This window comes from Microchirus variegatus (assembly GCF_963457635.1).
Source record: "Microchirus variegatus genome assembly, chromosome: 1".
NCBI lineage: Eukaryota > Metazoa > Chordata > Actinopteri > Pleuronectiformes > Soleidae > Microchirus > Microchirus variegatus.
The window spans coordinates 3015372-3040552 of NC_139802.1; the positions used below are offsets into that span (position 1 = coordinate 3015372).

Here is a 25181-nt window from a genome sequence, read left to right on the forward strand (position 1 = left end):
CTGTTGTCCAGGGTCCTACACTTCAGAGTAATCACCAATAACCTGAAGAGAAAATACGAGGATAAATATATCTCAGTTGTTGATGAATGACTCCTAAAATGTACCAGGAAACTTAAGGAGAATGGAAAAGCACACACAGTATTTGTGTTTATCTGAACTCTATGTCTGTTCACAACTGCTTCTTGTTTAATTAAAACTGCCAAATGTTCATTGGCTCCAGATTAACAGACGTTATTTGCCTTTTTTTTCCATTATAAATGAAAATATATTGAATATCATTAGGTTTTGGACACAAAAGAAGACAAAACAATTGATCAAATACAAAGAAAAGCAGTGACAACTGTGGAAATTAAGGTTTGAGAAATGACTTCAATGTTTCTCTGACCTTCTTAAAGGAGCTGTATGTTAGAATGTTGTCAAATTTTGGACGACATACTAAAGTATGACTTATTTATCAAATTTTGGACGACATACTTAAGTATGACTTATTTATCAAATTTTGGACGACATACTAAAGTATGACTTTTTTGTCAAATTTTGGACGACATACTAAAGTATGACATTTTTGTCAAATTTTGGACGACATACTAAAGTATGACTTTTTGGTCAAATTTTGGACGACATACAAAAGTATGACTTTTTGATCAAATTTTGGACGACATACAAAAGTATGACTTTTTTGTCAAATGTTGGACGACATACTAACCTATGACTTTTTTGTCAAATTTTGGACGACATACTAAAGTATGACTTTTTGGTAAAATTTTGAACGACATACTAAAGTATGACTTTTTTGTCAAATTTTGGACTACATACTAACCTATGACTTTTTTGTCAAATGTTGGATGACATACAAAAGTATGACTTTTTGATCAAATTTTGGACGACATACAAAAGTATGACTTCTTTGTCAAATGTTGGACGACATACTAAAGTATGACTTTTTTGTCAAATTTTGGACGACATACTAAAGTATGACTTTTTTGTCAAATTTTGGACGACATACTAAAGTATGACTTTTTTGTCAAATTTTGGACGACATACTAACCTATGACTTTTTTGTCAAATGTTGGACGACATACTAAAGTATGACTTTTTGGTCAAATTTTGGACGACATAATAAAGTATGACTTTTTTGTCAAATTTTGGACGACATACTAAAGTATGACTTTTTGGTCAAATTTTGGACGACATACTAAAGTATGACTTTTTTGTCAAATTTTGGACGACAACCTAAAGTATGTCTTTTTTGTCAAATTTTGGACGACATACTAAAGTATGACTTTTTTGTCAAATTTTGGACGACATACTAACCTATGACTTTTTTGTCAAATTTTGGACGACATACTAAAGTATGACTTTTTTTGTCAAATTTTGGACGACATACTAACCTATGACTTTTTTGTCAAATGTTGGACGACATACAAAAGTATGACTTTTTGATCAAATTTTGGACGACATACTAAAGTATGACTTTTTTGGTCAAATTTTGGACGACATACTAAAGTATGACTTTTTTGTCAAATTTTGGACGACATACTAACCTATGACTTTTTTGTCAAATGTTGGACGACATACAAAAGTATGACTTTTTGATCAAATTTTGGACGACATACTAAAGTATGACTTTTATGTCAAATGTTGGACGACATACTAAATAAAGTATGACTTTTTTGTCAAATTTTGGACGACATACTAAAGTATGACTTTTTGGTCAAATTTTGGACGACATACTAACCTATGACTTTTTTGTCAAATGTTGGACGACATACTAAATAAAGTATGACTTTTTTGTCAAATTTTGGACGACATACTAAAGTATGACTTTTTTGTCAAATTTTGGACGACATACTAACCTATGACTTTTTTGTCAAATGTTGGACGACATACTAAAGTATGACTTTTTGGTCAAATTTTGGACGACATACTAAAGTATGACTTTTTGGTCAAATTTTGGACGACATACTAAAGTATGACTTTTTGGTCAAATTTTGGACGACATACTAAAGTATGACTTTTTGGTCAAATTTTGGACGACATACTAAAGTATGACTTTTTTGTCAAATTTTGGACGACATACTAACCTATGACTTTTTTGTCAAATGTTGGACGACATACAAAAGTATGACTTTTTGATCAAATTTTGGACGACATACTAAAGTATGACTTATTTATCAAATTTTGGACGACATACTAAAGTATGACTTTTTTGTCAAATTTTGGACGACATACTAAAGTATGACTTTTTTGTCAAATTTTGGACGACATACTAAAGTATGACATTTTTGTCAAATTTTGGACGACATACTAAAGTATGACTTTTTGGTCAAATTTTGGACGACATACAAAAGTATGACTTTTTGATCAAATTTTGGACGACATACAAAAGTATGACTTTTTTGTCAAATGTTGGACGACATACTAACCTATGACTTTTTTGTCAAATTTTGGACGACATACTAAAGTATGACTTTTTGGTAAAATTTTGAACGACATACTAAAGTATGACTTTTTTGTCAAATTTTGGACTACATACTAACCTATGACTTTTTTGTCAAATGTTGGACGACATACAAAAGTATGACTTTTTGATCAAATTTTGGACGACATACAAAAGTATGACTTCTTTGTCAAATGTTGGACGACATACTAAAGTATGACTTTTTTGTCAAATTTTGGACGACATACTAAAGTATGACTTTTTTGTCAAATTTTGGACGACATACTAAAGTATGACTTTTTTGTCAAATTTTGGACGACATACTAACCTATGACTTTTTTGTCAAATGTTGGACGACATACTAAAGTATGACTTTTTGGTCAAATTTTGGACGACATAATAAAGTATGACTTTTTTGTCAAATTTTGGACGACATACTAAAGTATGACTTTTTGGTCAAATTTTGGACGACATACTAAAGTATGACTTTTTTGTCAAATTTTGGACGACAACCTAAAGTATGTCTTTTTTGTCAAATTTTGGACGACATACTAAAGTATGACTTTTTTGTCAAATTTTGGACGACATACTAACCTATGACTTTTTTGTCAAATTTTGGACGACATACTAAAGTATGACTTTTTTTGTCAAATTTTGGACGACATACTAACCTATGACTTTTTTGTCAAATGTTGGACGACATACAAAAGTATGACTTTTTGATCAAATTTTGGACGACATACTAAAGTATGACTTTTTTGGTCAAATTTTGGACGACATACTAAAGTATGACTTTTTTGTCAAATTTTGGACGACATACTAACCTATGACTTTTTTGTCAAATGTTGGACGACATACAAAAGTATGACTTTTTGATCAAATTTTGGACGACATACTAAAGTATGACTTTTATGTCAAATGTTGGACGACATACTAAATAAAGTATGACTTTTTTGTCAAATTTTGGACGACATACTAAAGTATGACTTTTTGGTCAAATTTTGGACGACATACTAACCTATGACTTTTTTGTCAAATGTTGGACGACATACTAAATAAAGTATGACTTTTTTGTCAAATTTTGGACGACATACTAAAGTATGACTTTTTTGTCAAATTTTGGACGACATACTAACCTATGACTTTTTTGTCAAATGTTGGACGACATACTAAAGTATGACTTTTTGGTCAAATTTTGGACGACATACTAAAGTATGACTTTTTGGTCAAATTTTGGACGACATACTAAAGTATGACTTTTTGGTCAAATTTTGGACGACATACTAAAGTATGACTTTTTGGTCAAATTTTGGACGACATACTAAAGTATGACTTTTTTGTCAAATTTTGGACGACATACTAACCTATGACTTTTTTGTCAAATGTTGGACGACATACAAAAGTATGACTTTTTGATCAAATTTTGGACGACATACAAAAGTATGACTTTTTTGTCAAATGTTGGACGACATACTAAAGTATGACTTTTTTGTCAAATTTTGGACGACATACTAAAGTATGACTTTTTTGTCAAATTTTGGACGACATACTAAAGTATGACTTTTTTGTCAAATTTTGGACGACATACTAAAGTATGACTTTTTTGTCAAATTTTGGACGACATACTAAAGTATGACTTTTTTGTCAAATTTTGGACGACATAATAAAGTATGACTTTTTTGTCAAATGTTGGACGACATACTAAAGTATGACTTATTTATCAAATTTTGGACGACATAATAAAGTATGACTTTTTTGTCAAATTTCGGACGACATACTAAAGTATGACTTTTTGGTCAAATTTTGGACGACATACTAAAGTATGACTTTTTTGTCAAATTTTGGACGACATACTAAAGTATGTCTTTTTTGTCAAATTTTGGACGACATACTAAAGTATGACTTTTTTGTCAAATTTTGGACGACATACTAACCTATGACTTTTTTGTCAAATTTTGGACGACATACTAAAGTATGACTTTTTTTGTCAAATTTTGGACGACATACTAACCTATGACTTTTTTGTCAAATGTTGGACGACATACAAAAGTATGACTTTTTGATCAAATTTTGGACGACATACTAAAGTATGACTTTTTTGGTCAAATTTTGGACGACATACTAACCTATGACTTTTTTGTCAAATGTTGGACAACATACAAAAGTATGACTTATTTGTCAAATTTTGGACGACATACTAAAGTATGACTTTTTTGTCAAATGTTGGACGACATACTAACCTATGACTTTTTTGTCAAATGTTGGACGACATCCAAAAGTATGACTTTTTGATCAAATTTTGGACGACATACAAAAGTATGACTTTTTGGTCAAATTTTGGACGACATACTAAAGTATGACTTATTTGTCAAATTTTGGATCACATACTATAGTATGACTTTTTTCTGTCAAATTTGGGACATACTAAACTATGACTTTTTGATCAAATTTTGGACGACTAAAGTTTGACTTACTTGTCAAACATTTTTTCCATTATAAATGAAAATATATTGAATATCATTAGGTCTTGGACACAAAAGAAGACACAATAATTGATCAAATACAAAGAAAAGCAGTGACAACTGTGGAAATGAAGGTTTGATAAATGACTTCAATGTTTCTCTGACCTTCTTAAAGGAGCTGTATGTAAGAAGTTACATATGTGTATTCAGTTACAACATGACCGTGATATGTCGTAAATTGGAATACTGGTACTGGCTCAGAACTCCTCAGACCTCAGATCCATCACAACAAGCGGTGAGGACAGCATCACTGTTATTTTCACATGAATCCCCTCTTGAGTCTCAGCTGCCAGTTTCTACATTATCGCTTCACAACACTGCGACAAACCCAAATATTTCCTCCTAGACGTGTGTTTCCAGAAGACTTCTACCATGTCAGATAAGAACAATGGGCTCCTCAAGTCCAAGTCCCAGGTGTCAGAGCACTGAACAAACACATGACAGCGATGTTTCCCCGGCACATGGGACGATCACGAGGGGACCGCTGCAGGGTCAAATGATTTCCAGTCTGGATTTGACGGCAAAAGCCTCGCTGGGGTTTTTTCCCCGTGCAGCCCTTCTTTGTTAACATAGCGAGGTTAGAGACAAAACGTTGACCTAGATCAACTAATGGTATATGACACAACCAAAACATTTCCAGACTCCTGCTCATTAAGACCCGCCTGGTGTCATCTGCAGGATAAGACACAAGAGTGGAGGCTTTGTGCAATTCTGTTTTGGGTTTTTTTAAGACTTGCAAATGTCTGTGCACTTTAGTGTGATAATAAAGTCAACTATTTAAGCTGGACAAAGTGTGTGCATATCAGAGTTGAGTGTGGTTTGCTTTGAAATAAAGTGCTGCTTGTTTCAGGATGCAACAGGAACAGTCTGCAGGTGGTTGGAGAGCTGATACAGAAGAAGCATTCATGTGGCTTTGCCTCTTTAAATGTCTTAAAATGTGAGTGGAAGTACACGCTGCACTTTAAAGCCAGTGCATGCATACAAAGGGACATGAATGCTAATTACAGAGGTTATCCATAATAGGCCAGAACGATTTTATATAAATGTCTAATTTGCAATTATTTTTGACTGAAATTGTTAGGGAACGGTCATTTTTAACACCAATATTCTCATTTTCATCATTTTCAACACATTTAAGAAACAGAGATGTTTTCTTCACTCTGTAGTATATGGTGTTGGGACAATATTTCATCTAAAGTGCTCATTTCTCACACACACACACACACACACACACACACACACACACACACACACACACACACACACACACACACACACACACACACACACACAAAATGTGATTAAAATGTTTAAAATGTAAAATGTATCCATGCATGTGCAGCTGAAACAGATAATATTAAGTTCAATTAGTTCATCAACAGAATGATGATCTGATTAATTATGAATGCCAATTTACATGCAAATAAAAACATAAAACAACATTTTTTTAAAAATTCAATTTTTTTTTTACTTTAGTTTTAAGTATACGCACCAAGAAAAATTTTCCTTGGTGTGCATTTTTTATTTTATTTTATTTTCTAAATGTACTTATGATAACAATAACGACAATCAATATATACATATATATATATATATATATATTCAGACCAAGTGACATTTAGTGTTAGTGAGTTCAGCTTGATGCATTTTTCAATGAGATATAGTGACTTAAAGTGTGGTCGACCAAATGGTTGAGAAGTACCTTAAAGGGTTAAAACAGTTGCAGCTTGTGAATTTGCTTCATTGCCTGGAACTGAAACTTCAAACTATTCAGTTTGACTTTGTATTAATATCGTCTTTGATTTTATTTCAAACAAAGACGGGACAATTATTGTGTTTAACCCTCACCATATTGGGGTTTGGCACAGACACTGACTGTTGAGCTTCAAACCATTAAAACTGTAGACTGGTAAAATGAAAACATTGAAACTACATGTACATATGTCACATTTGACTCTAGTGTGGGACAGTTTGTTTCACTAGTACTTGACACTTTGTAGCTCAATACTGATCGCATATCCATGCTTTTACTGTGTTTCTCCAAGGATTAGTTCATTAAATATCACGCCCTGAAGTAATAATCTGGCGTTAAATGGACTTTTTTCCACTACATCTTATCGCAATTCATCAAGTGAAGCACATGTGAAGTCTCCAAACATGTTTAAAGTGGAATCATAAATAAAGCAGTGAGCTTTGTTGCACAGTGTGAAGGCTTTTTCCTCTTCCCTCTGCCATTTGTCCTCGTCACTGTTCTGTGCAGTTCATCAACAGCAGATACCTGTTGATCTGCAACACTCTGACTCCATCTGTGCGACACAAACTCAGCGACTGCGAAATGAAAAGAAGAAGAAGAAGTTACATACCTTTTCTGATCTCATTGTAGGAGACGATAAAAGCTTCCTGTGCGTCTTTGAGTGTTTAATGAACAGTACACCCCCCCCTCCTCTTTTCTTCCTATTAGACGACTTTCCCTCTCCGTTAGTTAGTGGGGGGTTGTTTCATCCTGCAGCGCAGTACTAAATCTCTGCTCCCCATCCCTCCACCCCTTTTTCACATGCAAACTCTCTCTCTCTCTCTCTCTCTCTCTCTCTCTCTCTCTCTCTCTCTCTCTCTCTCATGAATCGGGGTCAGCAGCAGCAGTAGATATGCGGTGGTGCCGCTCAGTACCTCTCCTCATTACAGAGCCGATTATCAACATGCCAAACAACGACGCACCGACAAAAACGCGGCCCCGCTCCACCACCACGAACCCGCTCAAAACTCCCCTATGGCTCCCATTCAGAGTCTGCCTCTCTCTGTCTCCCTCTCTCACTCACTCGGCCAGAATAACAATGAGCTGACGGGACCTGGAGTGAATAACAGCAGCAGCAAGGCGATGCAGAGGCGATGCTAGAGTCTGCAGGGGCCCTAAGCAAAAACTCCCAGGGGGCCCTTCCTTCCAACCAGTGTTCATCAACATTATGTTACAAATAATCTGACACAAAATAAATATTTTTTTTTCCAAAATGAATGAAATAACATGGAAAAACCGTGAAAATATTAATGTAAAGAACAATAAAATACTGTAAATAGCTTTTTAAAAAACTATATAAACTTAGTAAAAAAAAAAATACATTACACTGTAAAGAACCCACATTATAAAACAATATAAATATATAGCACAATAAAATACTGTAAATAACTGAAAAAAACATATATAAACTGAGTAAAAAAAGATGCATTACACTGTAAACTTCACAGAGGTTAAAGTGAGGTGGGGCCCCTTTAGGGAGGTTTACTACTGAGATGTCATTGCAAATCGCCCATTGTTGTTTAAGGGGGACGGGGAGGCGGCTGGTCACTGCACATTTCAATAAAAAAAAAGCCCTCAGGCTCCGAGTGTCAGGGGCCCCCTATCGGCTCGGGGGCCCCAAGCAGTTGCCTGCCCTGCCTGTTCACAAGCTGCGCCTCTGAGCAACAGGAAGAGAATAATGACTTGAACTTTTTAAAGCCAAAACTGAGCAGCACAGGCTTACACTCACTCACTCACACACACACACACACATTGCATTGACTTCATTTCCTGAAAACTTACTCTAACCTTAACCATAATCACTACTGTCCTAATCCTAACCCTAACATTATAACACGTATTCCCCTTAAACTGTAGTAATTTACATTATGGGGACTTGCTTTTTGTCCCCATAAGGAAGGCAAGTCCCCATAACGTGAGTGTGTAAACAGATATACGTCCCCACAACATTAGTAATACATGCACACACACACACACACACACACACACACACACACACACACACACACACACACACACAGGCCCATCACTGGCACACATACACCAGAGCCATCACACATTCCTGCTTCTCCACATTCTCACACTCACAGAGAGGAGGAGGAGGAGGAGGAGGAGGAGGAGGCCCTGCCTGCATAGACACAAGCCTTTCATCGACTGCAATAAAGTGATGAAGAGTAAAAGGTTTACATCAACATGAAGGTTCTACAGAGGAGGTTTGTAAGTGGTGGGAAAAGCTGAGCATCTTTATTAAGCCACTTTACTTAACTTTACTTTACTTTACTGCTGGAATGAGACTGATGTGTGAGATTCAGAGGTGGAAAAAGTACTGAAGTACCACTATTTTTGATTTAAAAAATGTTTTTTTTTTTTTTTTTTTTACCTAAGTACAAGTAAAAGTAATGGTCTAAACATGTACTCAAGTTAAAGTACAAAAGTAACTTGTTTAAAGTTGAGTAAAAGTTACTTTTTTTTAAACAAGTTTGTGGTTCTTTCTTGTGTCTTATCTACTGTATTTGTTGTTTTTAATACACAGTACATCTCCTGTATGAGATGCAGTTGCGATTGTGTTGCAGTTGCAGTTTTTTACCACAGGATGGCAGCAGGATGACATGACTTCCTGCAGCACTTGTCCTTAGAGCAGGGGTGTCACACTCATTTTCACTGAGGGCCACGTCAGCATCATGGTTCCCCTCAAAGGGCCAGATGTAACTGTCATACAGAATAAATGTAACTAAATATAATATAAAATAAAGGTAACTACTCTGTAACATATTGATAAATAACTTTCTGTATTTATTACTTATTTCACTCGTCGCTTGATGCATATACAATGATACACTGCGATCTAGTGGCAGGATGCCGTCACTTTGTGGGTAACGCAATCGCCATGCATTGTGGGAAATGTAGTTTATGGTCAATGCACACCTTAAAGCAGCTATTTTAACACAGATTTTTAAGTAAACTAATTAATCACTCGCGGGCCACATAAGATGACCTGGCGGGCCACATCTGGCCCTCGGGCCTTGAGTTTGACACATGTGCCTTAGAGAGAGACTTTAACAGTGTGGTGCAATAAATTCAGACTGACGTTTAACACAGACAAACACCTGTACATCTGTGGTTTGATAACAATAACAAATAGATGGGAAATAAATAATAAAAAATAAATTGGCTTATTTTACTTAATTCTCACTGTGAAAGTAGACTGTCCTCACCTCAGCACAGAAGCTCATCATCATCATCATCATCATCATCATCACCTCTCCACACAGTCACAACAACAGAGGATAATCTCATCATTCATAAGACTCTTCCATGATCACTGTTGCCTCAAGTTTGTCAGCTGTGGCGGAGAGAGGTTTTCTTCTATCATGTTCTGGGACGAACATCAGAGTATGACTTATACATGTATCATCCATCCATCCATCCATCCCTTTACCCTCATGTTATCAGACATTGAACTCACTGGCAGAGGAGAATGAAACAGGTTAAAGTGGTTAAACTTGGATTTTGTCCAAAATTTCAAGTGTGCCACATACAAAAAGTGTAGGAACCATTGGAATTATGTAGATGCAGAACAGGAAAATTTTTAAACAACTGCTACTGGAATTGATCAAAACATTCTTGGTAACTTGTGACTAAACTCAAGGTTGAATTTTTAAACATATCTACATATATATATATATATATATTAAATGTGACATATTTACATTTTTTTTTAATGATTTTAATTGATAGAAATATCAGAAGTGGTTGATGCAAATACAGTATACAACTATATATAATAACTAACTAATTATAACTAACTAACTATATATATATATATATACATATATATATAAAATGGATCTTGTGACATTGAAAAAGTAAATGTGAATTTCCTCTTGTGTGTGTGTGTGTGTGTGTGTGTGTGTGTGTGTGTGTGTGTGTGTGTGTGTGTGTGTGTGTGTGTGTGTGTGTGTGTGTGTGTAATCAATTTGTCAAAAAAAAGAAAACAATCAGATTTTGGACGATATAGTATGACGTTTTTGTCAAATTTTGGACCAAACATTTTTTGTCAAAGATTTTTTTAAATTTTGGACGCCATAGTATAGTATGACGTTTTTGTCAAATTTTGGATGAAAAATTTTGGGTCAAATTTTTTTTTTAATTTTGGACGACATAGTATAGTATGACGTTTTTGACAAATTTTGGGTCAAATTTTGGGTCAAATTTTGGGTCAATTTGTTTTTTGTCAATTTCTTTTTCACATTTTGGACGACATAGTATAGTATGACGTTTTTGTCAAATGTTGGACCAAAAATTTTGCGTCAAATTTGTTTTTTTAATTTTGGACAACATAGTATAGTATGATGTTTTTGTCAAATTTTGGACAAAAAAATTTGCGACCAAACATTTTTGGTCAAATTTTTTTTTTTAATTTAAAAAAAAAAAAAAAAATGGCAATGCAACCAGTAATTCTTTGAAGATGTCATTCATGAAGTAGATATTTGTAATTGTGTATATTTATAAAGTGGAAATGCTGGTCCTCACTTTGTCAGCAACCCGGTCCATATGCAGCAAGTACAAGAATGTGTGTGCGTGTGTGTGTGTGTGTGTGTGTGTGTGTGTGTGTGTGTGTGTGTGTGTGTGTGTGTGTGTGTTACGCCCTGTGAGATATCAACATTTAATTTCAGACAAATCCAGCTCTGTTTATACAGAGTATAAATGTATGCATATATAATGAGGTCAAGACAGCGACAGTGACCTCACCTCGTTCACCTCTAATCCTCCGTCCTCACTCCACAGGTGAGAGATTAGACACTTTCTAAAATAGGATATATGCAGCAGAAAAATTAAACAATTGTTCAGTTATAACACAAAGGCATATATTCTGTAAAATGTCTATGTCACAAAAATCCTTGTCATTGTTGTGTCGTCGGGTTTAAATCAGAGGTTTTATCCAGCATATGCCACTGTGTCTGAACCTGTAATCTAAAGTTAATGTAAGTATAAGTGTCTGCTCTTAATCGTGGTTCAGCCTGCATTGTTGCTTGTGTGTCGAGCTCACAGCAGCCATCTGCTGTCCCGTCACGTCCTCTCTGGCTGCCACTCACACAGAGAAGTAATCAGGCCAATTAGTCTGCTGCTGAGATGTCGCTGAGCTGTGTGACGCTGTCCTGGAGGAGCTGAAGCCGGTGTGTGTGTGTCCTGTTTGAAGGAGGAAAATGTGTATATATTATTTTAAAACATTTGTTTGTCAGAGCAAGATCATTTAAGGACAAAGAATATTAAGAAAAAGATCTGTACAGAACCTTTACCTGCTGATAACTATGACGAGAAATTATTTACTTCCAAATAAAATAAAGGCAATGTTTTTAGAGAGACAAGAGGGAATAAGAGGGAAACTAAATTTAAAAAATGCGGCGTTGCCAGGAAACCTATAAAACGTTTAAAAGAATATATAAATTTGAAATCTAAGGATGAAGAACAGCAGTTTATTCCAGGACGGTGATGGAAATGGTCATGTTTAACCCTTTAAGGTACGCACCAAGAAAAAAAGCAAAGGAAAGATTATTTATTTACATTTGTTTATTTTATTTATTATTTTATTGTATTTATTTATAATAACAATAACGACAATCAATATTTTTATTGATTTTTTTTTTTTTTTTAATTAGACCCTACAGTATTTCAGATACAGGCCTCTACCAAACGGTTGAGACGTCTGTTCATAATAAACCTGGTTTACATAATGCAAAAAGAGTTGTGTGTAATGGGTTACAGATACTCGTTTATACTTCTAACTACACTCTTAGAAATACAAGTGCTAAGTAGAACAATATAAGGTTCTTCGGCTTGTCCTCATAGGAGAACCCTTTTTGGCTCCAGATAGAACCATTATAAAAAGGTTCTATCTGGAACCCTTTTGGAGGTTTCCATAAAGAAAAACCCTTTATTCAGGAAAGGGGTTTTAAAGGGTTCTCTGGATCAAAATGGTTCTTACTGGAACCATTAGTGTTACCAAGAACCCTTGAAAAACACTTTCTTCAGGAAAGGCAAATGGTTCCAGGTCGGACCTCAGCCCTTGTAGAGGTTAGAACCCTTTTGGAACCCTTATTTCTAAGAGTGCACTCCTTTTCAAACATGTGACAAAATGTAAATGTAAATATGTTTTCATGGTAAATGTTGCACATGTGAAATAACAACATCTATATCTATCTTACAAAACAATGACAAGATGTCGCTGATATATATATGTACACATCTGGACTTGTTAGATATGGACTGAACCATGTTAAATTAATTTGCCGCCGAATCCGTAATCTGATCAGATCCTGAAGCTTAGTCTGACTACTTAGTCTGAATACTCCATTTTCATTCAAATCCAGTGAGTTTTTAAATAGATGTGATTTAAAAAAAATTTTTTTTTTGCAGTTTTGACAATCATTAGAGATACAGATTTCCTGAACATGTATAAATCAGTGGGTAGAACACACTCGGTCGATCACAGACTCATCACAAACATATTCTGATGGTTCCTCGAAATGTAACTGTAGAACAGGAAGCTGCTCACAGGACGACTAACTTACAGACAAACACACACCAGTGGAAACATAACGTAGACATGCTTGAGGTCAGTGTGACAGGAAAAGAGGTGTGGTCTTCACAGGAAATAAGAACAACAAGGAGGACAGGGAGGAGAGGAGGAGTAAATGAGGGAGGGACATAAGGAGATAAAGAGATAAATCACTGAGTGTGTGATGTGTGGACCAACTCACAACAACTTCACACACAAGCTGCACTCATCGTGACTCTAAGGTAAGGAGATTCTTTTATGGATTGTTTATATTGTGTTAATAAGTGTTAATAAGACAAGGTTTATTAACTATTTTGATAATTGATTCATCACTTTGAAGCTTTGTTCATGATTAAAACAAGATTTTCGATCGTTTCAGCTTCTTAAATGTGAATATTTTCTTCGTTTCTTTGCTCCACAAAACAAAGAAATCATTCAAACTGAATCATTTCGGTTTGTGGACAAAACAAGACAATCGAGAACATCATCATTTCCAGGTTTGACAAACACTGATCAACGTTTTCTGACATTTTACCGACCAAACGATTATCGTTACAGTGGTTAGTTGCAGCTCCAAAGAAAGGATTTACAGATTGGCACTTTATGTTAGTTATCGATCATTCTTTGTTGATATTTGTATTGAAACAGCTCAACAGGTACCAATTTACAACAGAAATAAAAAAACAAAGTGAATTGCACAGTAACAGTTGCAGAATGTACTGAGGTTTTATTCTTCCTTTTATCTCAGGTTATGTGTCAGAGAGGGCGCACCTGCACTGCACAATGATCTTTACACCAAACGTTATATATACTAGAGAAACACAATATTCTCCATACAATAACAGTGCTAAAAAGAAAGGACTGTTTACAAATCGCGTGTCACTTAACATCGACTGCATGTGAGTTTTCTTCTTCATTGACAAAATGTTTTAAATAAACAAATAGAAAGTGCTTCATTTCGTCCACTCTGTGTTTTAACGACAGGTCCAACTGCTGCCGTCTGTTTTTAATGTTGGAAACAACTTGAATATCCACCCTTGACCATATGGTGCAGAGATGCTGAACGACCCCAGCGTCCGTGGATTATAAGGAAGCTCACTTATCTCTGGCTAAGGTCACACAAGTGCTTGTAATTAGGTTAATTAACAGTGAGACGATTCCTGTCCTCGACCATCTGTCGCTCCTCCATAAACCCGCGTAAATCGCAAAAAGTGCTGCAAGGACATAAGACACTGTTGCTATGACAGTTTTGACAAAGGTGTTTTACAAGCATTTAATCTCTACATTTAATTAGATGTTTTAAATGATTCTGCAGCGCTATATTCACTGTTGGTCATTGTGTATGAGGCGCTGATTGTAAAGTTGCGCATGCTAAAATAAACAGCAACTTTTTGCCACATTTAGCAAAAAAAAACATGTGAATTTTTTTTTATGTTAGTTTTGACCAGATTCACAGCAATATTTGGTAATTTTATTATTATCACGATAGTGTATGTTCAAGTTGATTTCCCCCACTAGGGTGGTTTTTATTCGTTATTTGATTGTATAAACACAGCCTGACCTCCTCGAGCTTTTATTTTGGTACATCCTGTTACCGGCAGTGGGAATTTGCATATTAGCTAAATATTTAGTTTCAAACGAAACATTTAGATTTAACATTTAACATTTAACATTTAGATTTAAATTTAGCATTTAGCATTTAGCATTTAGCATTTAGCATTTAGCATTTAATATTTAACATTTAGATTTGGATTTTTTATTCAGATTAAACATTGAAATTATATTTTCACAAGTGAAGTAAATATCACAAAATTCACAAATATTGCTGTAAATCTGGTCAAAACTAACATTAAAAAAATTCACATGTTTTTTATACATGTTTTTTTTGCTAAATGTGGCTTTATGCTATTTTAGCATGCGCAACTTTACAATCGGCGCCTCATAATTGCATACATTTCATTGACGGCAGCGAATTCCTTTCTTAACACGAGTGTAGGTTTTGTGTATGTGTGTATTTTTCTTTCTCCCCCTCTCTGTTTTATTATTTATAAAGTAAAGTAAATCATGCATGACCTATCAACACAAACATACATACACAATGTAGAGGCTACTCAGTGCAGGCAGCAGGTGGCCGCTGAGGTTTAGTGGCCACATCACGCGTGTGCCATTTCAAAAATGCCGACCCTGTATAATGAAGGACGTAATGCGGCTTCAGAGAGGTCAGCTCCCCTTTTATGATATAGACACGTGATGCCTTCATGTTTGCACTGTTTTAATCGTCGGTTTTATCAGTGCTATGACTGACCTGACCTGAATCAAGCACCAGAGTAAACTCAAGAACGACTACGAGGAAGTCAAAGCCACCTCAGTAAGAGAGGAGCAGTCAGGAAGTCACGTCTCTCATTTGGACTAATCCTGAGTCTGAGCAGGCGCTGGTTGTTTTGGCACATGTCTGTGCCGTGTAAGGATACAGGTCAGACAGTGAGGGGCAAAAAAAAACACATCACGCTGAGGTGTTTGAACGTCATCACCAGAGCCGCAGTTTGTGAACAGGCAAGGCAGGCAACTGCTTGGGGCCCCGAGCCGATAGGGGTCCCCCCGACACTCGGAGCCTGAGGGCTGTTTTTTACTGAAATGTGCAGTGACCAGCCTCCTCCCCGTCCCCCTTAAACAACAATGGGCGATTTGCTATGACATCTCAGTAGGAAACCTCCCTAAAGGGGCCCCACCTCACTTTAACCTGTGTGAAGTTATCGTTCTGCAAGTTGTAAAATGAAGAGGATTATTTGCAGTGTAATGCATCTTTTTTTTTACTTAATTTATATATGTTTTTCAGTTATTTACAGTATTTTATTGTTCTATATATTTATATTCTTGTATAACGTGGGTTCTTTACAGTGTAATGTTTTTTTTTTTTACTAAGTTTATATAGTTTTAAGCTATTTACAGTATTTTATTGTTCTTTACATTTATATTTTCACATACTTAGGTTTTTCCATGTTATTTCATTCATTTCGAAAAATATTTTGAACTCATACATTTTTCGTTGGTGTCAGATTATTTAATACATAATGGTGATGAACACTGGCTGGAAGGAAGGGCCCCCTGGGAATTTTTGCCTAGGGCCCCTACAGACTCTAGAATCGCCTCTGGTCATCACATTCTGCTGAGAACGGGACACCTTTATAGTCTGGTCCAAAAACGGTGTCGTCCATAGCGTTTAAGGACATTGACGCATAGACCTGACCTGAGTGTAATGGAAAGATCTTTTACCACAAAACACCACAAAGTCTCAGGTGTTGCTGGTTGACAAACATCTAAACCACATTATTGGACACTTGCTCTCATTATTGCGCCCACTCGCTGTGGCTGACCTTTATCTGAGATCTGATGTTTTGTCTTTCAGGGTAAATTTCAGGGTCTTCAGCGACCGAGAGAGAGATAAAGACAACGTGACGTCAAGAGGAAAACAATTCGCTCGTAGAAATTAAGATCAGAGAATTTGATTCATTCTTCACGGATGTGACACTTGTTGTCTTGAGCCCTGATGTCTCCTTTAAAACAACAACAACAACAACATTGGGACAGTCTTTACTGTCTGTGAGGTGAAGCCGAGTGTGTCCTCAGTGTTTCTGGCTGAGCTGTGGATGGAGACGATGAGGAACTCTCAGTTTCTCGTCCCCGTCGCGTCTTCTCTACTTTCACTCCTCCTCTGCCAAGCATCTGCCACTTCGGGGTCAGGGTATGAATACGGAGCTCACCCACGCTTTGTCTGCACCCCCATTCCCGTGGACGCAGACCCTTCCTGTTTCCCCACAGCGGGTCCGGGCGCAGGAGCGCCGGGGCACAGCGGGCCGGGCCATCAAAGTGCACCTCCTGCCGGGTGGTGGGGGGCGAGCGAGGAGGCCAAAGCCACCATCCTCCACCTCAGGGAGAGCCTGGTGCGGCAGAAAGAGACCATCCTGGACCAGAGGGAGACCATCAGAGAGCTGACAGCCAAGCTCTCTCTGTGCGAGGGCTTCAGCCACGGCGTGACGCCTCACGACGACCACCGCGACACCGCCTCGTACTCCCATCGCGCAGGGGTGGCCGGTCATCACCCGTACACCGACCACGGGCACCATGGCAACCGGCAGCAAGGTCACCATGGCAACAGCAACTTCATACCAGACTCGCCGCACAGCCCCTCTGTAGGGGGGCAACGATTGGACAGAGGCCACAACAGCAACAACAACCAGGGGAAGGAGAAACATGTGACACCGGGGGACGTCACATCATCGGCGGAGCAGATGGAGAGGATGCTGCAGGCGCTGAAGGAGAGGCTGGACAACCTACAGGTGAGCAAACTTTTTACAACTTTTTTAACCTGCAAATAACATCTACAGGTAAGATCAGCTACAGGAACTTAAAGGTGCCATATGTAAGTATGTGGCCAAAAACGGTTACTACACTCAAAATCTAAATACTGAGGTCTTTTAGGTTTTGTTTTCTCCGCTATTGTAGCTCAGACGTAACTGGCAACCCGTGGTTGCTCGGCAGCTGAGACTCTACTGACTGCAATGATTGGTAGACGGCGGTAGGTGGCGCCACATGCCAAAACGTGATTTCAAAACATAAACATGATTTGCAGTCTGCTAGATTTTTTTAATGCAAATATTTTGTCTGTACTGTTGTTTTTGGTGAGTTCAGTTTGTTATATGAACATTATTCCTGAGTCTCTGTGACATATTAGGAGGATTTTATGGCCAGTTGCTTTACATTTATTATATTACATAATGCACCTTTAAGCGAGGCGATGTGCATTTCAGAGAGAGTGAGTCAGAGTAAATGAATGACTGCTCAGACAGGAAATGAAACCAGGAGAGCACATTAGTGCTGACGTCAGTGGGTTATTAGTCAGATCAACGAATCCTTAAGTAGTATGTCTGCTAAGTATTTTAGACAAAGGTACAATTAATGACTTAATCACCCAAAGCCAAACACTACATTAGCAAGAGTTGAAAAAGGATGTCACTCATGTGAGAGACTCTTCTGTGAGGAGTTGTGGAAGAACTTTGGGCTGATTTACATCTGGCATCAGACAGATGACAGATGTAGGTCTAAGATCAGCAGTAATTATCATGATCTCTGTTGACAGAGTGGTAATCAGGGCACGCAGCAGAATAAAGCCTGGATTACCTGAGAGGAAAACAAGCCAAAGCAGATACAGTGACACAGAGAGGGACTGAAAGGTATATTTAACATAGTTAGAGGCACAGAAGTGCAAAATAGGTATAAGGTTATATAGGTTTTCTACAGAGACACATTTGGATCCGTGATTCTCCGACAAAGCAGCTCTGATGCCTTTGTTCTGCGTGTTGTGAGTGCGGGTCGCAGCACTTAAGTGACTTAAGTGACAAGGTAATGCTGTCCTAAAGGCTTCACCTCACTTCTTCTCTCTAATCGCCCTCAGCAGAAGAGGAACACATCCACCACCTACTCCAGCTCACTGAAGGAGCTGCTGCAGAGGAAGATCAGCGCCCTGGAGGAGCAGCTGCACCACCACCACCACGACCACGACGACCACAGCAGTCACAGTGAAGACAATGAAGACCACCACGGCGGCGGCGACGATCACCACGGCGACGACGATCACCACGCCGACGGACACTCGAGCGACCACGACGAAGATGATGACCACGACGACGGCAGGAACCACAACGATCACCACGACGACAGCCACGGCGAGGACCGTCGCGATGCAGATGGTAGTCATGACGACCACGGTGACCACCACCACCATGACGATGACCATCGCAGTAACGAAGCAGACAATCACAGTCACTTTCCACACACGGGTTACGGAGCACCAGGGCCCCGACCTGGTTTCCACTCCAAACTGGAGAATGTGCTCAACCAGCTGCACCTCACAGGTACACAACAACAACAACAACAACAACAACAACAACATCTGAACCCATAACACAAACCTCTAATGTTGTATCAGAAAAAAGGGACTCACCCCTTTGTTTCCAAGGAAACTACGGTGGCCTTCATGAACCAGGAAGTGGGTCATTCTTCTTCATTTGCAGAGTAAACTCATGTTCTGGCTAGTTTTTAATTTGGGCTTCTGTAGAAACACAAGATGTAAAGTAAGGCTCTTGCATGGTGTATATATATAAGTATATATATATATAAACATTTTATTTTAAAGCAATTCTACACTTAGAAAGATACAGCAAACATTACACACTGGATCTTTAATGTATGTACTGTATTATGCAGCAGCTGGAGAAAGAGAAAGGACTTAGGAAAGGAAAATAGTGTACAATCAGAATATTTTCTTGAGTTTGACATTTAACTTTTCAGTCAAACGTTAAAGGTGCATTATGTAATAAATGTAAAGCAACTGGTCATAAAATCCTCCTAATATGTCACAGAGACTCAGGAATAATGTTCATATAACAAACTGAACTCACCAACAACAACAGTACAGACAAAATATTTGCATTAAAAAAAATCTTTTGCAGACTGCAAATCATGTTTATGTTTTGAAATCATGTTTTGGCATGTGGCTCCACCTACCGCCGTCTACCAATCATTGCAGTCAGTAGAGTCTCCGCTGCCGAGCAACCACGGGTTGCCAGTTACGTCAGAAAACGAAACCTGAAAGACATGAATTTGAATGTAGTAACCGTTTTTGGCCACATTCTTACATATGGCACCTTTAAGACTTGTTTTCTTGATCTTGTGAACTGTTACTGAAAACAGAAGTGACTTTTCTAAAGCAGGGGTCTGCAACCTCAAGAAAAGGCATTTTTGACCCACTCGCCACCCAAATATAGTTAATCTGGAGCCAGTAACACCTATTTGACCCATAAAATGAGTCATGAAATCATGAATTAAGTTAAAAAGAACTATAGTTTGTTGCATTTATGAAATGTAAATGTAATAACTACAAAAAGAAAAATATTGACATTTCATAGCTGTTTTTACCTGTTCACACAAAACAGTGTTAGCACGTGTAGGCCTGCTTTTAAATAAAAACGCAGACCTATTTGTGGAAAATTGATCAAATAAAAAGTGACCCTTTTTGAAGTAAATAAAACAATGTTTGCATTTCCTTGATCACAGGCCCCAGCAAGAAAAACCCTGACGCTTTCCAGCTCAGTTTCCCCATGAGAACCAACTACATGTACGGGCGGTTGAAGAGGACTCTGCTGCAGGAAATCTTCGCTCTGACTCTGTGTCTTTGGATGAAGACGGGCGTGGGACACGGCATGGGCACGCCCTTTTCTTACTCCGCCCCTGGACAGTCCAATGAACTGGTGCTCATTGAGTGGGGGGACAATCCTTTGGAGCTGCTGATTGATGACAAGGTGAGAGAAAAGGAACAGGAAACCTACATTAACACAGAGAAATCCTCAAATGTTCACCTTAGTTTGCTCATTTAGAAGCAGGTGGAAAGGGCAATTTGAGGCAATTTGAATAACAATATTTAAATATCCCCCAAAATGTTTCTTTATAATTTGCAACTTTACGAAAACGACAACTGATTTAATTTACTTAAAATGTTGGAGGTCAACCCCCTGATGGTAAAGTTAGATTTTGGGAGATATAAGTTGTGGACAAAAGTGTTAATTTCTAAAAGAAATAGACAAAAATAAAAGAGAGAAAGCACTCAGAGAGCACAGAACTATCAGGCAGAGGCGATTCTAGAGTCTGTAGGGGCCCTAAGCAAAAATTCCCAGGGGGGCCCTTCCTTCCAACCAGTGTTCATCACCATTATGTTACAAATAATCTGACACCAACTAATGAAATAACATGGAAAAACCTTGTAATTAAAAAGTATGTGAAAATATAAATGTAAAGAACAATAAAATACTGTAAATAGCTTTTAAAAAACTATATAAACTTAGTAAAAAAAATACATTACACTGTAAAGAACCCACATTATAAAACAATATAAATATATAGAACAATAAAATACTGTAAACAACTGAAAAAAAAACATATAAACTGAGTAAAAAAGATAACTTCACACAGGTTAAAGTGAGGTGGGGCCCCTTTAGGGAGGTTTCCTACTGAGATTTCATTGCAAATCGCCCATTGTTGTTTAAGGGGGACGGGGAGGCGGCTGGTCACTGCACATTTCAGTAAAAACAGCCCTCAGGCTCAGAGTGTCGGGGGGGCCCCTATCGGCTCGGGGCCCCAAGCAGTTGCCTGCCCTGCCTGTTCACAAGCTGCGCCTCTGCTATCAGGTTAATTACATGATTGTTTTGAAAGCAATTGTTTGCCATTGTTATCAGTTATTGAAGAAAATACACCTGCGTCTGCATTACCACCATCAACAAAATCTAATAAATTCCTCCTTTGGCCACAACAATACAACCCTAGACAACTCTTAAAAAATATGTAACAATGCAACATTACTTTTTAGACCGAGGTAATGAATATGATTAACACACTTCATGCCTGTAGTTAATATACATTCTTCAAGAACATGCTTTTAAATGTCTCACCTCATCCTCCCATGTAGGCGGTGACATTGCCTCTGTCTGTGAGCGACGGGAAGTGGCATCACGTGTGTGTGACCTGGTCAACACGGGAAGGACAGTGGGAGGCCTATCAGGACGGAGTGCAGAGAGGATCCGGGAGTAATCTGTCTCCGTGGCGCCCAATCAAACCCGGAGGGATCTTTATCCTGGGACAGGAACAGGTAACGACAGGGAGTCCTTTCTGTAGATGTAAAACATATAGAACATCATTTAATACATTCGAAGGAGATACATAGTGTTTCTGTCTGTGAGCGAGCTAAGAAAACGGACTCTGTCAAGCAATACTATCAGACCTGACCGAGGGAGTGTTTGTGTGCAAGCAGCAGCAGAGCAGGAATGGGCGGAGTCAGGAAGAGTTTATCCAGTCAAACTGCAAAGACATTTCATGGACACTTCTTTGTGTTTTTAATCAAACTCCAGACTCCTTCGTCTACAGCAGTGTTTCCCAACTCTGTTCCTCAGGGAAAGCGGCCATGCCATGTTTTAGATGTTGCCCTGCTCCAAAAATCACCTGATGCAGATGAAACATTTTTTTTTTTTTTTTTAACAAAAGTTGAAACAATACATTAATTTTTTTATTTTTTCATTTTTTTTTTTAAGACAAAGGTTGAAACATTAAATATTTTGGAAAAATTTGACAAAAGTTAAAAAACAACAACATTTTTTTCATTTTTTTTTAAGACAAAGGTTGAAAAATTAAATATTTTGGAAAAATTTGACAAAAGTTTAAAATAAACATTTTTTTCATTTTTTTTAAGACAAAGGTTGAAACATTTAATATTTTGGAAAAAATTTGACAAAAGTTAAAAAAAAACCATTTTTTTCATTTTTTTTTAAGACAAAGGTTGAAACATTTAATATTTTGGAAAAATTTGACAAAAATTAAAAAAAACAAAACATTTTTTTCATTTTTTTTTAAGACAAAGGTTGAAACATTAAATATTTTGGAAAAATTTGACAAAAGTTTAAAAAAACACATTTTTTTCATTTTTTTTAAGACAAAGGTTGAAACATTTAATATTTTGGAAAAAATTTGACAAAAGTAAAAAAAAAAAAAACATTTTTTCATTTTTTTTAAGAGAAAGGTTGAAACATTAAATATTTTGGAAAAAATTTGACAAAAGTTAAAAAAAAAAAATTTCTCCAATTTTTTTTGGAGAAAAAAAAGACAAAAGTTGAAATATATATATATATATATAATTTTTTTTTTTTTACAAAAGTTGAAAGTTGAGCTTGATGATGAGCTGACGCTTCATTTGAATCAGGTGTTTTTGGAGCAGGGCAACATGTAAAACATGTGCAGGGCAAGTGTTCCCTGAGGACCAGGGTTGGGAAACACTGGTCTAGATGAATCACTTCCTGTTTGTGGGTCACAAAATCTAAACACTGCAATACTGAGACACAGAGAGTCGTGCAACTTGGACATTGATTCTGTATTATATCTTCTATGTGCCAAATCGACCATAAAGGTTTTTTTTTTAAAGTTTGCCCTTTTGTGTCTCTTTTCTCAGGACACTCTTGGGGGCCGCTTTGACGCCACTCAGTCGTTTGTGGGCGAGATGGCCGACCTGCACATGTGGTCTCAAGTCCTGAGCGCCGAGGACATCTACAGCCTGGCCTCGTGCAGCAGCTACCTCAGAGGAGACGTCATCGCATGGTCCGACACGGAGGTGGAGCTTCACGGTGGAGTCGCCAGATTCCCATTTGACCCATGTCACTGAAAGGCCCGCGACGTTATCCTGGAACATAAGGACGGTGCAAAAATAAAACAGTCTCTTTGACAGGACGATCATTCAGAGGCGCTTACTCCTCCACTCTTTGAATCATTGCCTTCCGTTTAACTTAAACAGTGACCTTTTGATGATTAAAATATCAAAAGCAGACTTAAATCTGTGTTGACAGATGTGGTGTTGGGACTTAGTGATCTTTGATCTTAGTTAAAAGATGGTGTTTGTATGTGACATATTGTCATACTGTTGATATGACTGAACACAGTGGGGTCTCTGTTAATGTAAATGTTAGCAGACACAAGGTTATTACTGTTGTGAAGTGACAAACCACCTTGTTTAGTTTGATACTGATAGAAAATGTGCTGAGAAATCACTTCTTTATACTCCGGATTCTCTTTTTTTTTTGAAGAGTTTCCATGAAAGGTACAGCTAATTTACCAAAGAAACTGTAGGATTAGTGAATGTCATGAAGTGATTTTGATCACCAGTGTATCATAGATAAGACTGATGAAGAAAAGTCAGTCAGAATTTAGTGTTCTTAGACACTCTTGTATGTTCTACAGTGATATTTATCATTTTATTTTCCATAAATGTGATTTTAATGTTGTGAATGACATACAGTATATGGTGAAATAAGGTTATTGCGCTGTGGCTTTTTACTTCCTGAGATGATTTGGCCTTTTCTGTATATAACTGTATATAAAACACTGAATGTAAGCCAAGTTAGAACTTTGATGTGATTTTTTCCATATGTTTTAGAGAATTGAATAATAATAATAATAAGTGTGAAATAAACATCTTTGTTTTTCATTCTGTGTAAAGAAGTTTGTGTTGGTCCAGCTGATACTGAACTTAAAATCAGTAGATTCTCAAATGTTTTCACAATTCACTGCTGTGAGCACCACATAAACGTTCACCATCACTGTCCTTTACATAACCTAATGAACTACTTAAAGGGGAAATAAGTAGTTTATAGTGCCATCTAGAGGAGAGGCTGAAATTTACAACAAAGACCTGCTGCTCTGCTCACCCCCTCCCTTCCCTGAGCGCTACGGTATCCTCAGCCGGTCAAATGTCGTCCTCGTCGTCTTTCTCCGTGTCAGCAGATGAGGTTCGTGAGGAGAGGGAGAGGGCGGAGCTACCGCGGCCGTAGCAGACGAAGCGGAGAGAGAGGAGGCGGGACTTCAGCTACAAGTAAAGAGACGCTTGATTTGTTCTCTCGCGTTTGTCCTTACAGGCTCCGGTAGAAACATGGCGTCTCTCTGCTAACAGTGGCTATGCAACCGCGGTCCGCGGTCATGTTATTTAACATGACTTTTTTAAACACTACGAAAATGAAACAAAAACTATTATACAGCGACTAGACAATGCAGGAGCACATAATATGTATAAAAAGGTGGATTTTGGGTTATATAAACCCATAAATACTACATATTGTACCTTTAAAGGTGCATTATGTAATAAATCTAAGGCAACTGGCCATAAAATTCCCTAATATGTCACAGAGACTCAGGAATAATGTTCATATAACAAACTGAACTCACCAACAACAACAGTACAGACAAAATATTTGCATTAAAAAAAATATTTTTGAAAACTGC

At 37.4% G+C, this 25181-nt stretch overlaps 1 protein-coding gene across 1 annotated transcript; it reads left to right on the forward strand.

Annotated features, from left to right (window-relative positions):
• Positions 1–16969: 16969 nt before the first annotated feature.
• LOC310927190 (neuronal pentraxin-2) lies at positions 16970–23571 on the forward strand (the record flags this gene model as incomplete). The annotated part of the gene is made up of 5 exons (XM_083889478.1): positions 16970–17650; positions 18769–19225; positions 20427–20671; positions 21832–22011; positions 23362–23571. The coding sequence occupies 5 exons, from the start codon at positions 16970–16972 to the stop codon at positions 23569–23571; spliced, it is 1773 nt and encodes a 590-aa protein (XP_083745604.1).
• Between the last annotated feature and the right edge of the window lie 1610 nt (positions 23572–25181).